At 46.7% G+C, this 16,018-nt stretch overlaps 1 protein-coding gene across 1 annotated transcript in view; it reads left to right on the top strand.

The window, feature by feature from the left end:
* MCC (MCC regulator of WNT signaling pathway) overlaps positions 1-16,018 on the top strand; it is a 257,976-nt gene that overhangs the window by 214,259 nt on the left and 27,699 nt on the right. Inside the window, exons 10-12 of the mRNA XM_029942717.1 lie at positions 3,271-3,411; positions 6,241-6,344; positions 9,592-9,775. Of these exons, the coding sequence (XP_029798577.1) occupies positions 3,271-3,411; positions 6,241-6,344; positions 9,592-9,775 (429 nt within the window). The remainder of the gene's footprint in view (positions 1-3,270; positions 3,412-6,240; positions 6,345-9,591; positions 9,776-16,018) is intronic.

The following is a 16,018-nucleotide window of genomic DNA, read 5'->3' as shown; positions in this document are numbered from 1 at the left end:
GTGTCTGGCAAACCTAAATAAGTTGAATTATCATATTAGTCCTCCCTGATTGGAAGCTGTTTAATATAGTGCTTGAGGACTAAGGAAATGCAGCAATCTAGGTTATTTTAAATCTGGAAATTAAATGGTTTCCTTATTAAATCCAAATACTTAAAAGTGACAATCCTGATGACTACCTTGGAGCAGTAAAGAAGCAGCCATCTCAGTACCGTGGCCAGGGAATGCTTAAGCACTGAATCTGATATGCCCTCTGCAATTTAATAAAGTCAGATGCCTTCAGGGACCCTCTGTCGAGTGAGGATCTCCTCTCCACAGATTCTGGGATTGATTTAACAAGCTTGCTTTGTGGTTGAACTTGGGAGACATTCGTTTCTCCTAAGTTCTGCGCACCTAGGAGACACCAAAGGAAGGGGAAATATTTGGTGCTTGTAGCTCACGTTATTACAGTGTTAAACAGTTTACAAAGGGTTCTCACAGACAACCGCTTAATCTTCAATTTGGGAGGAAAGAATAGTCCATTTTGCCAATAAGAAAGGCTTCGGTGTCGAGCGACTTGCCTTGAGTCCTGAGCTGTTAAATAGCCCTGCTGGGATTCTACCCCTGCCCTCGGGCCTCCCCTCCAGTGTCCTCTCTATGACCTAGAACTTGGGAATAATATTAGAAGTAATATACCAGTAAGTCCTCATGTCTGTTATTAAACCACCTATCTCAAAGTTGGAGGCCCTATTACACCCCCAAAAATGAAAGCATTTAGTTTTGTGATTGTGTGTGGTTGGCGGGGGGGTCATACCTCCTCAAAAGTATGTTCTTACTTAACAAATCTGTTTTAAGCACCTACTCTGTGCTAAGCTATTGGTCATGCAGGGGAAAGTAAAAGAGACAAGGTATCTGCTCTCATGGAGCTTATATTATGGTAGGGAAGCTATGTAAGAAGAAAGCAAGTGAAATCATAAGAAAACTCCCAGTAAATAGGGCACTGTGATAGAGTAAGAGGGGAGAGGTTTAATTTTAGATAAGTAGCCAGGGGAGGCATATCTGAAGATGAGGCTGTAAGTTGAGGTTTTAAGGGAAAAAGGAAGCAGCCATATGACAAACTAAGAGTCTTAGAGACCAGCTTAACAACCTTACAGCCAGAAAGGAGGCTGACATGAAGTAGAAGCTGTCCGAAGGCCAATAGAACTGAAATGCAGTGGATGAAAGGAGTCACATGCAATAAGGTGGCAGAGTCAGCAAGGCTTGGTGGGATATAGACTTTGAGGTTTGGAATCCATGTCCATTCTTTATTCTAAGTGTCAGTGGAAGTTATTAAAGAGTTTTAAGTAGCAGAAGAATAGACATGATTTAGATTTTGAAAGATGACTCAGGTGTGAAGAATGGAAGGGGTCGGGGCAAGAGTGGGAGCAGAGCAATGACTGCAGGGCCTCGTGTGGCCAAAATGGAGCTGATGCGAAGTGATGGGTGTCAGTGTGTTTGGTGGTGTAGAATAAATGGAAACTAGTTGGAGTAGGTCTGGATGTTAGAGGAAGGGATGGTCTCAAAGAAGATTCTCATGTTTCTCACCTGTATCATTGGGAAGATGGTGGTGGCATTTACTGAGTGGAGAAGATGGGGGAAGGCAAGGTTTGAGGGAAATCAGGAGTCTCGTTTGATAATATTAATTTAAGGTGCTGTTGTGACACCCAAATGGAAGTTCAGGAAACAGCTGGAGATGTGAGACCAGCGCTCAGAAGAGAGGTTGGGGCTAGAGAAATTTGGGAGCCATAGAAACATAAATGTCTGTTAAAGTCATGGTACTGGATAAAATTAACCTGGGGTGGGGTGAGGTGCTGATACAGAAGGGCACCCAGGACTGAGTCCCGAGGTAATGCCAACCCTTACAGATTTCATAGAGAATAAGGAGCCAGCAAAGAAGACAGAAGAAATATCCTTCAAGGCAGGAAGAAAACCAGTAGAGATCTGTTATGACTCAAATGAGAGAGAAGGAAGGAGTAGCCTAGTAAGTGGGGTGTTGCCTGAGAAGGGCCCCTGAGATGGGGATTGGTCACATGGAAGTCTGGGAGCTGGGTAAGGAGTTTCACCTAATTAGTGGGGTCCGAACGTACATTGGAGCAAGGTGGAGTGTAAAGGAAAGTGGGGACTGTCTCAAGAAGTTTTAATGTCAACAAGAAGAGAAAAGTATGTTCTTATAGCACCTTACATTGAATTGACCTTGGAGTTGCCAAAGTCTCACAGTGGTCTTAATTATACACTCACCAGCCATCTCCTCTGTTGGTGAGTGTGTCCACAGTCTCTAAGCTATGTGGTCCTAAGATTGATCCTCAAGGCAAATGGCTTCCAAGCCTCTTACTGTTTCAAAAGTCACTTGCATTTTGTATATGTGAAACCCTGTGTCTTGAAGACTTGGTGGTCAGAGTACTAAAAATGGGTGTGTTGATGGGAAATGAATCATTGCATCCAGAGCCTCTGTCCTAGGACAGAAAACAAGAAAGTTGAATGCTTATGTTTTTCTGACTTTGCCATTAACTCATTTGCTCTGCATTTATAGTTATGATTCCTATAACGCATAAAGTTCCTGCTGCTTGCCGTCCTGGTAGTTAACAGTTATAGGACTGTCCAACGTAGAAGAAGCTTAGGACACAATCCACGATTCCTGGTCCACTGCGCATTCAGAGGCCCTTAGGGACAGTTTCTTACTAACTGATTCATCTTTTGCTTCTGCCCTGTAGTGAGTGGTAAAGAGTACAGGATCTGAGGTCAAACTTTTTGGTTCAAATCCCAGGGCAATGTCCTTTACCCCTCTGTGACTCTGCTTCCTCCTCTGAGAGTGGGGATAATAATACTTAAGTCAAAAGGCCATTAGAGGGCCTGAGCAGGGGTTTAACAAGTAGTAGCTATTACTATGGCACTGATATTTTGTTTGTCCCTGTGGAGGGTGGTTTATTGAAGGGTCTGAGGTCATGCAGTTGGCTCCTTTCCTTTGGTATATGCTCGGAGCCTCACACTATACCTGGCACATGCTGTGTTGATGGCTGAATAGGAAATAACCAGGTGACCTCCGTGTGTTCCTAAATCATGCAGAATTTAGCAATTCTTGTACTCAGAGTTGCTTTCTTTAATACTTCATGTCAGTTCCATTTGCTAAAACCTCTGACTAGCTCACATCCTAACACACATGTCTGGCCTGGATCTACAGGAGACGACTCAAATACTGACAAATGAATTGTAATCCCGAAATGTGAAATCGTGAAAGAGATTTTGCTTCCTTTGTAGCCGCATTGAACACCTCAAATCCCAAAATGACCTCCTGACCATAACCCTGGAAGAATGTAAGAGCAACGCTGAACGGATGAGCATGTTGGTGGGGAAGTATGAATCCAATGCCACGGCGCTGAGGCTGGCCCTGCAGTACAGGTGGGGAAGTGAGGCTGGGGGGGGGGGGGGGGGGGGGGGGGGGGGGGGGGGGGGGGGGGGGGGGGGGGGGGGGGGGGGGGGGGGGGGGGGGGGGGGGGGGGGGGGGGGGAGGCCGGCCCTGCAGTACAGGTGGGGAAGTGAGGCTGTGTACGGGTGGTGCAGAGCATTTTAATTCAGAAATGCATTTAACCCGCATAAAAGTAGAAAACAAGCTTTTAGAACACATAGGGGGGTTGGACACATAATAACATGATACACAGGGAAAATCCATCAGCACTCTTGTGGCAATTAAGAAAATAAGAAATGAGTATGACGTTAGAAAACCGGTATATTTCTGCTTGCATGTTCAACTTAAATATTATTCCATCCAAGTAATATCACTCAAAATATTTATTTTTGCATTTATATATTTATGTTATTCTTTCCAGTCTTTATTCATGATTGTGTATATTTTACATTGTTAAAACCTAGGATATTCTGTGTCTTTGATCTGTGGTAGTTTTGTAATGCTGGTAAATAGTCTGCGTGCATTTTGAATGGCTGTATCCCCTGCATCAAGTTTATATATTGTTATTTTATTTACTCATTTCTCTAAAAGACGTTTAGACTTTTGTAGACTTTGGATATAGAAGATAATTTTATGGCAAATAATTTAATACAGATAATATCTTCATTCCTTTGGATATTTTCCTTGGAATAAAATCCCCAAAGCAAGAATTATAGGTCAAAGTATATGAATGTTATCGTGGCTCTTCAGGCACGCTCCTGGTTTTTTTCCATACAAACAAGTCACTTTAAGTGACTACAGTTCCTTCATCAATGAGCAAGGGTATATGAATATACCAGTTTTTTCAGCCTCATCAGCTTTGGAATTTATTTTTAAACTTTTTTTTAAAGATTGTTTACTTTGAGGGAAGGGGAGGGAGAGAATCCCACGCAGGCGCCACATCAACAGTGCAAAGCCTGATTTGGGCTCCAACTCACAAACCATAAGATCATGACCTGAGCCTAACCAAGAGTTGGGCACTTAACCAACTGATCTACCCAGGTGCCCTGGAATTTATTTTTAAATTACTATGTGTTTACTAACTACAAAGCTTTGCATTATTGTTTTCAGAGGGTTATTTTAATTAGTGGCACCACTTAGGCATATTTGTGATCCCAGAGTAGTGACTGTGCCCTGCTCTCCACATCCTCCGAGAAGATCAATATGTTTTAAGAAGCCTTGTATCTTCAAACAACAAAATCAAACCAAATTATAAAAGACCGCAGCTAGAGCACCATCACACTAGTTTACAGACACACCAAAGCAAACAGATAATCCATCTATGACAACTTTTGAAATAGGCTCTTCTGCGGCCAGAGACTGCCTTTGATCTGTGTGGGTGAAGCAATGTCGCTGTGTCTCTACCCTGAAACATGGACTGCCGGCACCCGGAGCTAGTGATGGCTCCTGATCTCTTGGCGAAGGAAGATGAGAGTAGAGAAAATTGAAAAACAGATGGTCTAATGACTAAATGTTGAATAAAGCAACATTTCCCCTGCTTAGCTTAGAGAAGCTAATCAGTTATTTGCTTAGCAGGGAGATTTTTGCACTGCAGGCAGCCTGTCCAGAACTATTCAGGCATTACACACACGCTCCCCCTCCTGGGCAGACATAGGTCCATGTGGGTCACGGGTGGCGGTGTGGAAGGGGTCACTCTTAGGTGCTATACCTGGTGTGTTCAGTGATGACAGGCAAAAGAAGAGAGACTAATATCTTCCTCTTAGAAATCCAAACTTGTCAGAGATTTTATGCATTTCAAGGGGCAGTTTTATAAGCATCTAATAGAACTTTCTGTGATGAAGGACCTGTTCTCTATCTGTGCTGTCCAATATGGTAACTTCTAGCCACATGTGACTCTTAAACATATGATATATGGCTATTGCAACAGAGGAACTGAATTCTTCATTTTACTTAAACTCTTTAATTAGCACATGTGGGTAGTGGCTCCTGAAGGTTTAGGTCTTTCTGAGGCTTCCTTCCTTCTCCCCTCCCTTCCTCCTTTCCTTTGTCACTGTTTGTTGCGGCACTGTTTCTAGGGTCAGGAAGCTGGGAGTGGTGTTGTTAGGTAGTGTTCTGGCTCAGGGGCTCTTAGGAGGTTCTGCTCAAGCTGTTAGCCAGGGCCGTGTCATCTGAAACCTTAACGGGAGCTGGCAGATCTGCTTCCAAGAAGGTTCATTCACACAGCTGTTTGGTGGAGTCCTCCATCCTTCACTCATTGTTGGCTGGAAGCCTTAGTTCCTCACCACATGGGTCTCTCCATGGGGCTGCCCAAGAGTCTTCAAGGCATGGCAGCTGGCCTTCTCTAGAGAGGATGATCCAGGAGAGGAGGGGAAGGGAGAGAAAAGATGGAAGTCACCAGGCTTTTTAATAACCTGATCTTGGACATGATGTCCCAGATCCTCTTAATCACATAGACCAACTCTGGTACAGTGAAGAAGGACATAGATAACACAAAGCTATGGGATCACGGGGGCCATCTTGGAGGCTGGCTACCACAGGCATATGACATTTCCTTTTTCACTGATCGTCAAAGAGGCAATAAACATAACTCTCTCACCTTTATTGCTACTCCTGTATTTTTCTAGATCCTAATTTACAGTAAAAGTTTAAGCAAAGTGACAAGTCGGGGAGGGCAACCTAACAAAGCGCACCCTTGGCTTTGTGCAGGAATATCTGTGGATATTTCCTTGCGTATGTGGACAGCACGGCTGAGGTGCAGTGCTGCACTGAAGAAGCCCCCCGTCCTCTGCCGGAGTTGATGACGCTGTGTGCTTCTGTTTCAGTGAGCAGTGCATAGAAGCCTACGAACTCCTCCTGGCACTGGCCGAGAGCGAGCAGAGCCTCATCCTGGGGCAGTTCCGGGCAGCCGGCGTGGGGTCCTCCCCTGGTAAGTGTGTCTCCCTCCCTCTTCCTTCTTGTCCCCTGCTTCTTTGGCCCTATGGTGCCCTCATTTTGCTGTTGGCATTGGAACACCTCCCAACAACATGAAATGCGCTTGTCAAGTGTGTTTTTCGTTTTTTCCTCATGACTGAGTGAGTAAATTGTTTATGTTGAATGCAGTAAGAACTGGAGTGGAAACAGAATTACAGACAAGTTAAAACAAACAGGCCCTCTTAGGAAACACTCTCCCGGGCCAACAGGAGGACCAGATGGAGCAGGAGGCCCACAGTTTATGATGAAAGGGACCAACTTTCCCACAGCCTCTCTCTGTGAGGCTGATTGTTAAGGGTCCCTTCGCTGCCCACGTGGCCTTTGCTGCACTCACTGCTTCTGTTGGCTGTGCTTTTCCCCCAGGTTGTTCTTTGGGATAGTTTTGAAGCATGGGTCCCCCCTACCTCGTCTCCAGGTGCCCCGTGAATGGAGAGGAGATGGTTTCACAGCCTGCCGTCTGCTTCAGAGGGCTATCCCTGGAGTCCAGCCCTGTGGGGGAGCGGAGGTGTCCACTGACCCACTCACCTCCCCTGCCCCAGGGTCACGTGTCCTGTTGGCCCAATCTGTCCCTTTAGATCTGCAGTACCCCCCACGAGTACCCCTCATTTTTGAGTGACCAGAAGGGATATATGATTGAAAAAAAGCTAAATGTGGCATCCTGGTTAGCAACATTTGCTAAAACTTGGCCCGTGATCACAGCTCTGGACCTTGCAATAATGGGATGAGGACACAGTAGAAACAGTGCTGAGGCCTGGCTGCCTCCTCAGCCTGCACTTTATAGTAGCGGCTTCTTGGGAGAAGCAACAGCAGGTAACCAGAACACTGTGTAATGGCAGAGCCAAACATGGGTGGCGTGGGCGAGCCAGGAGTCCTCAGCCACGTAGCCAGGCCATCAGTCAAGGAACAAGGGCTGGGAGCCTCCAGGGGGCTGTCCTTCCAGAATACACCTGGCAGAGAAGGTCAGCATCGTGGCACCTCCCTGGTGCGTCCCCATCTCCACCCTGACATTCTCACCAGCCTTCCCGCCTCGTGTGGGGTGTGGCATTTGCATTGAATACTCACAGGCTTTCCCCGCTTCGGTTTTGACCCCTCCAGGAGTCTGAAGCAAATCTGAAGGAAAGGAAGTATCCTGGGCATTAATTTCCTGCTTTATAACCAAGTTACCAGTCAAGGGAGCATTTGTATGGGTGGCCACCCTCCTTTCCCCTCCCCAGTTTTTTTTTTTTTAATAGTATTAACATCTCAGCCCAGAAGTAGAAACTCTGCCAGCATTTCCATTAGAAACCTCATTTTTCAGGGTCTTTTCACTAAACCATAAAATTTTATACCTCATATTAAACTGATCCTAAAATGATCTTGGCCTGCTGTCAAATCTCCTTTTTTTTTTTAAATATATGTATTAAGGAAAATGATCAATTAAAGGGGAAAAATCAATCCTCTTAGTTCCAGTTTGTATCATCAGAGGATCCTGTCCTGGAAAGGTACCTTGTATCTACTTGGCACAGTGACTTGGTAAGAGCTAGAAGGACTTATACAAATCTGCATTTAAAATACTTAAAATCAATAATGAAATGCTTTGTATTAACATAATCCTGGGTAGCTCATGATATATTTATAAAATGAGCCAGTCAGTAATATCATGCCTCCTTCAGAACAGAATTGAAAGAGCAGTCAGTTGGTGAGATGTATGGAAAATATCTCATTTGTGGAAGGAAGAGAGGCATGAATGTTTCAGAGAAATGGCTGGAGGGGGGCCCAGGGAAGCTTAGCCCTGCGGGACATATGCACCCACACTTCTTCCCCACTCTCCATAAAGCTGTGAGTTGGCTTATCGTGAGCAGTTCCCTATTAAATTTCCCTTACATTCTGCCGACGGCAGCATTCTGCTCTAACGGGCCATATAGTTGCACAGCAGAGCATGTACTGATTTTTGCCATTTACCCATGTACCAGTCACTGGTTTTTTCCTGTTTCTTTCTTTTATTTTTTTAAGTTTATTTATTTTTGGGAGAGAGAGACAGACAGACCAACCGACCATGTGCAGGTGCATGAAGGGGAGGGGGAGCAGAAAAGAGAAAAGCTGAAGCAGGCTGGCTCCAGGCTCAGCACTGAGCCCAATGTGGGGCTCAGTCTCATGAACCGCGAGATCATGACCTGAGCCGAAATCAAGAGTTGGACGCTTAATCAACTGAGCCACCCAGGCGCCCCTTTTCTGGTTTTTGTTGACTACACAGGCATTCATTACATTCATTCTAGATGATTTAGACCAGTGGTCTTCAAACTATGCTCTGGGAAGCTGGAAGAGTGTTTTTGGGCCTCAGCAGTGGGCTTGGAGAGTGGGGGAGAAGCAAATGTATGACCTTCATCCTTGCCCACTTCAACTAGTTCCACATTTACCATTTTTGGTTATAATTGGTATGTAATTTCATTCGAAAATATTTGGAAGACTAGGGATGTAGGCTGCAGAGGTAGCAAACTGCTGACTTATTTGGCCGGTACTGTTTTTAAAACACAACAAAAATGTGTCTATATTAGGCAGGAAATTTGCTGTCCGGTTCTGTGTTGGTGCCCACCACTCCTGAGGTCTTGCTCCAGAACAATTACCTGACTCCTGGAGGCATTTGGGCTCACCACTGGTGGTGCCCAAGCCGAGTGAGAAAGGGATAGCACGAGTACGGAAAATACGCTGCCAGTCTGATTGGCAAATAATTTCGAATGAAATGCTGAGGCCCCAAAACACTCTTTCAGCTTCCCAGAGCTATTAGGTTTGTTTCTCTACCCTACCCAAAGCTCTAAGCAAAGTTCTGGTTGTGTCGAGGGCACAGTTGGACCTCATTCACAAGGAAGTGCTAACGCAGGAAAGAATGGCCAAATGGTAGATTACAACTGAGGGGGAGAAATCAGGAGCCTGGATAATTAGAAAATCATAGCATGTCAGAGCTCGAGACAGACCTCAGAGATCACACTGGCCAACCCTTCATCAATGAGGACAGTGAAGCTTCGAGCAGAGATATGCCAGGCTTAGTCCAATTTCTAAGGGATGGAGCCCAGCCCAGCATGTGGATCTCTTCATTGGTCATCTTCTGCTAGTTTCTCTCCATCTCTGCCTTGAGTAACTGAGAACTGATGACCCAAGCTCACTCCCAGACTTGGTTCACATAGACCTGGTTGACTAATCCTTTCTTTGGCTTCTTTGTGACGTAGGAGACCAGTCAGGGGATGACAATATCACTCAGATGCTCCAGCGCGCTCACGACTGCCGGAAGACCGCTGAGAATGCCGCCAAGGCCCTGCTCATGAAGCTGGACGGCAGCTGCGGGGGCGCCTTTGCCGTGGCCGGCTGCAGCGCGCAGCCCTGGGAGAGCCTCTCTTCTAATAGCCACACCAGGTAATTTGCAGCCCTTCTGCCACAAAATGGCCATGTGTCCATGTGTGGTCTGCTCACTAGGCTTGCCATGTGGTGACCCAGCTCTCAAGATGGTGAGCTTTGGGGGAGGACAGAATTCTCCCCATTGTTTGCAGCCTTCCCCGTCTGGGGAGTCTGCAACTCAGCACGGGAAAGCTGGAAAGGGCCTTCTGCCGTGGCCAGCGTGGGAACCACAGCCCAGAGAGAAGGAGAGAGTCGCTTGAGAAAGTGTAACCTGAAGATAGAACCCAAACCTTTCCGTCTGGTTCCTTCTCTCCCATTTTGTTCCTTTTCCATTTCTATATAGTTCCTGATTTCCAACAGTATTTGGGGGTAGCTTAAGGCCCATTTGCTACAAACGGTCCCTAAGCACCCACAATTCACACTATGTCTTATTTCTAGGCTCCATTCTCTCCCTTCTTCCCCTTGAGCCTCTGCCCTTTGTAAGCTCTTTTTGAGCAATAGCCTCCTCTTTTCCCATCTCTTTTGCTTCACAGAGTGATGCCATATTCATAGCAGGGACTTAGCAGACACTCAGTCATGAACCTGAGTTCAAGTTCAGTGTCTGTGAACCAAGAAATGAAGTGGGTACATGAGAAAGATGGGGAGGAAAGTTGTAAAGACCTTGCTAAGCATAATTTGCTGGAGCCATTGAATTCTTGGGAGGTGGGTAGATGATCAGAAGGAAGCCTTTTCTAGCGATTTTCTCATTTCTTACCACAGAAGCCTTAAAACCATGAATGCCTTCCCTTTATATATCAGTTCTCGGTCTAGAAAGTACTTTGTTAGAGATTCTCATGTGGTAGGCAGATCCTAAAAGACAGGAAGGGTGACTTACCCACTGCCACAGGTGAGAAAGCCTTGGCTCAGAGATCTCTAAGTGACTTTCCTAGATAAGGTCTCAGGGCTGATAGAGGGAAATCAGGACTGGGACCTAGGGCTTTGGCATCAAGTGTATTATGCTCTGCTATACCAGGTTGGATATTGTGACATTAAAAAACAACGTGTATTTGCAAATTAAGTGACAAGAACCACATAATTGTGGGTCGAATCTCAAGCACCAAAGGAGAAATACTGATGTTCCCAACTCCCTTCCCACTGGCAGGACCCAGCCATCTGTCTGAGTGCATCTATTTACCTGTCCCGGACCTGGTGCCTTAGGAGAGGGGACATTCCCAACAGTGTAGCTGGCCAGATGCTCACAAACTCAAGGGAATTATTTCCTTTTGAATCCAGCACCGATTGTCTTACTCAGTGAAACACAGATTCTAATTTTTTTTTCTTAAACCACATTCTTCTGTGTTAACATGGCAAGCAGATGCTCTTCTTAATGACTTTTCCAGATGTGTATGATCTATAATTTCCATGTTCATTTAGAATAGAAACATGGGCCTCATGTTGTCAGCGATACTGTTGAATTAGTGAAACTAGAAGCAAGTTGTCTGGGAATATATGCTGTTTCAGTAGCTTATTAGGGACTTGTTAAGGATCTTTTGCTCACACCTCCCCATCCCCCAAATAATTTTGTTTTCATCCAAATCAGGGGTACATTTGGGGTCAGTCAGAAGTAAGAACTCTCACCATCTATTTAGTGGGCATCCTGGTTATGAACACTTGTGAGCAATACTTTACTGTGTAGATGAGCCTTGGTTCTATGACCATTTTCTGAGAGAAATTTAATTTTTTGGTGATACAGTAACTCAGTCAAATTGAGATCAGTTTGGGACATGTCCTTAAGGATGGATGATCTCATGAAAGAATGGCCTTTAAACTAATTTCAGTCTCAAATAGGTCCATCAAAATACAGAGAGCTTTAGTTCAGATTTCACTCAATTGTCTTTCTTAATTCACTTTCACACTCCCTCCCAACTCAGAACAGCCAGGGTGGGTACAAAGAACCACACACAGGCCATTTGTGTGGCATACCACATTCTGTGGTCATGACACAGCCAGACAGCTTTCTACTAAATGTGAGCTCTGAAGAAAAGTCCCAAACCACCAACCCTTTTTATAATTACAGTGATTAATTCTGTGTGTACATCTTGCTGTTCCAGCTCAGACGTTCCCCCCGTCAGGCTTATGGAAGAAAGAGAGAGAGTTGTCTTCTTTCCTCCCACTCTAACCAACTAGCACAGAGAATTCTGCTCAAAGTGTCGGTCAGCTGTTTCTCAAGGTCTCAGGAAAGGAATGCCGAGTGTCAGGTCCCCAGATGCCTTGCTGGCAGGGGACGAACAGCTCCTGGTGACAGGAGGGTCGTGGTTTGGGAAAGGAGCAGCGCAAGAGTGGTTACCAGCAAGGAGAATAAAAATGGTAGCCAGCCTCTCAGTTGACTATTGGCAGGAGCCCAGAGACACTGCTATTTCACTCTCAAAAAATATAGCCATAGCATAGCCTCGTCAGGAGTTGTAAATGTCTCGGTGGACTGAGTAACTAGGTAATGTTGATTGCCTGGATACCTTTATCAGCTTCTCACAACGGTGGAGCCAGTGGACTAACTTGGTGAAGTGGGACTAGGGAATCCTTAATCAAGCCCACCCTTTCTGTCAAGCATCACAATTCACTTCATTCCATGGTCACACAATCATGTATCTAAATCTACAAAAGGACATGTGGCCAAGACAGGAAGCCTCAGCAGATCTGCCCTCACGGAGACTAGAGCTGAGTCCCTTTGGCCCCACCATTGGATGGGGATCATGGTGAGTCATGGGAGACTGGTGACCGCAGCCTTGTGGGTGAGCCACTGGGCACCTCCTGGGACAGGGTCTCACCGGGCTGACCACTCACCCCCAAATTGGAATAAGGGCAGTGGAGCTTACAATGCCCAGCTTTCACTTTTAAGCTAATCTTCTTGGGTGGAGTCTCACTGGAGCAGATAGGAAGATTGATAACAGTGGGATCCTGTCCCTTGAAGGGATGAATAGGATCAGAACGGCCACCCCATTAGGACAGACCTGGGCCACCGCCATGAGTGAGCTTGAGGAGTGAGAGGCCAGATCTGCCTGTTGTAATTGTAGTCTTCACGTCCCTCTGAAGAAGAGTGGGCTTTCCCTTCCCAAGTATCAGGAGTCCATCCAAAGTCCTAGGGATTAATGCTTCGACGTGCTAGCCAGTTCTCAAGTCCAGCTCAGACACATTCCCCAAGATGACAGACAACACGGTGCTCAGGCCTCCTGCTCCAATGTCCCTGTCATTTATCTTATCGGTTCTATGAAAACTAGGTAGAGACCTGAAATTATTTTTTTGAGACTCCCTGATTTCTGAAGAATTACATGATCATTGTAAAAATATATTATTAAAATCTAAGCATTATATAAAATTCTCCATGCTAGGACCCTCACTGGAAAGGACACTGCAAACAGTTCAGGATATGTTCCTGCAGGTATTTCCATGTGTTAAGACCATTGGCTGAAAATGACAGACCCATACTCGCATAGCCTGAGATCATGACTTGAGCTGAAACCAAGAGTCAGACACTCAACGCATGGAGCCACTGAGGCGTCCCGGGTTAGGATCGTGTTTAGGTGTTTTTAGTCCTTCGTGACAAAGAGTTGCCAGAGAGGGAGGGGAGGTACCACAATACAGCACTAAAAATGCAGGCAGGTGACAAGGCCCGCCTTCAGCTTGGAGGAATGGGGCCACTTAGGAGTGGCTGGGGTGGCCAAATGTCATCTGGCCTTGACCCCCTCCTCCAAATAAATCTAAAATGCTCAGCAAAACAGAAGGCCAGCCTGATGGCTTTTTCCTTCTGAAAATGAGCTGTCCCTTGGTAGAAATGAGATCTTAATTTAGGGTGCCAGGTAAGGCATTGATGATAAAAACTTAGGGGAAGATCCCTCTCTGTTTTTTGTGGCAAAGAAGTGAAATGCAATTCTAGCGTTTTGCCAAGATGAGGAAGCTGAAGAAAAAAATGGATTTTTCTTCTAAAAAGCAGGATGGGGTGTTGTCTTGATGAGGCTGGGACAGGAAGGAGGGGGACCAAAAAGGGGATATTTGATATCCACAACTACTTGACTAAACCCGAGTCTGTGTCCCGTCGTGGCCAGGGCACATGGAATGGTGGGGCGTCCCAGGCCGCCAGCATGCACCCCACTGGCTGTGGATCGCTGGCAAGTCACAGCCGTGGAGCGAAGCCAGCAGGAGGGGGCTCCGGCAGAACATCCCGGAAAGGAGAAACCCATGTGACCTGGCCCAGTTTATTGGAAAACCAGAATGCAAAGATGTGCTGCTCCGCCATTCTGGGGTGGGCTGGGGTTCCCCACCTGCCGCCCTCCCCACAATCTCAGAGAACAGGCCTCCCACCCTGGAGACGGGGAGTAACCGGCCCATGTGGACAGTGATTCATTCCCCCTTGACAGCCACGACCATCTAGCATTCCAAGCTGGGAGAGCTAATGGATGACCTAACCCCGGCCCAGCAGCCAGCGGCAGGCCCCCGGGGACCGGCAGTGCCTTTGTCTGCAGGAGGCAGAGGAGAGGCCAGCGGCTTCCCTGCCTTTCACACTGTTGCTGTCACGATCATATTCCGCAGTGGGACATTAGGGCACAAAGCAGAATTGTAATTAACCCTGATCTGCTCCCCAGCTGGCTTCCCAGAAAGGAGAGAGGGAGGCCAGAGGGGCTGCAGGGATGAGGTGCTTATCTGGAAATCAAACTTTACCCTGGTAAGAGCATTTTAGAGCACTGAGCACTGAGCTTCCCAGAAGCTGTGGAGGGAGGAGGTCTTTTTTTTTCTTTTCTGAAAATTATACCCATGGTAGAGATGGTAAAATAAAGGTCTCCTTACCTGGCCAAATATCAGGCCCCAGACACTCGGGGGTTCAAGGACACACCTACGTCTGTCAGCCCCTGCCCACTTACCTTGGTGTTTCCTAGACAGTTCTAGGTGGTTTCTCCAGTTCCTCTAGTACTTGCCGCATTGCTCTGCCTGACCTGCTCTGTGGCTGTCGTCCCTAGAGGGAGCCCTTGAGTCTGTGTAGGGAGGTGCCAGATGTTGGCACAGCGGTTGTTCCTCCTCCGGAAGGAGTGCTGCACTAACTGGCCCTGCCTGCTTCAGGACCCACTGTCTCCTGTCCAACAACCTGGTGATGTGGGAACTATTTGTATTTCCACATTACTGCAGCCCAGGAAGGATGGTCGTTTAATCTGGGCCATAAAGCCAGGCAGGGTCAGAGGAGGCACAGTTACACAGGTCTGTCTGATACCAGAGATCTCATAATCACTGCCTCCTGCCAGATCAGCCCAAGGGTGTAGTGGCTTCTCCCTAGAGAATTTTGGAGGGAGTCCCGCATGCTACCGTGCAAATGCCTACTTTTCTGTGGGGTAGACCAGTTCTCAAACCTGGCTGTGCCTGAGGATGATGGGAGGGTACGTGAAAATACAGATTGCTGGACTCCCCCGCTTCCGCATTTTAGAGGTCTTGGGAGTGGGCCTGGGAACGTGCATTCCTAACAAGTTCCTAGGTGATGCTGCTCTGGCTAGCCCAGCAACTGCTCTTTGACAGCCCCTGGGGTGCCCCAGTCCTGCTAAATGGAAAATCTGCCAAAGTACATTCAGTGCCTGCAGGCTAATTACAGACCTCTAGCTTCTAGTTCTTTTTGAATTTTGAAAATTGCTCTTTAAGTGAAAGATAACAAACATTACCTCAAGTCTTAAGGGTTCTAGTGCTAAAAAAGTAGGCCAAAGACACTATAACAAAAAAGTCATCTGGGTGGCAGGCACATGGGTGTTGGTAAAAACACATGGATGTGTTTTTCTGTGTGTTTAAATTTTTTCAAAATAATTGTTAACATAAAGAAGGACGAGGGCTGTAAAGTGGACCAGAGCCCCGGCTTCAGGGGGAAAGGATCTCCTATCTGAAGCCTCCTCCCAGCTCCTGGAGGAGAAGTGTTGACGTTTCCCAGCACTGCGCTGTCCAGACATGCCGCGCCTGCGAACACACTCAGCCCCGTGGAATGCTTTGAGAACAATGCCACCATTTTAGGTTGTTTATTTGTCTATGGGACATTTAGATGTCTGTCCCTCCACGTCCATGTTGAGGTGAGCGCTGAGCCCTACTTAAGTGGTTTTGTTCCAGGCATGTCCACCCTCTGACTCAGGGAGGCAGTTCTTTACTGAAGAAGGCTGAGACGCTGAGGGAGGGACTCCATTTCCTCTCAGAGAAGTCCCTCATTCAGAAGTCCCACCGCCTCCCCAGCGCGCTCTACTGGGGGTACTGTTAGCTCATTCC

Source organism: Suricata suricatta, chromosome 6 (genome assembly GCF_006229205.1).
Source record: "Suricata suricatta isolate VVHF042 chromosome 6, meerkat_22Aug2017_6uvM2_HiC, whole genome shotgun sequence".
Taxonomy (NCBI): Eukaryota; Metazoa; Chordata; class Mammalia; order Carnivora; family Herpestidae; genus Suricata; species Suricata suricatta.
This window is presented reverse-complemented; position numbering and strand designations above follow the sequence as displayed.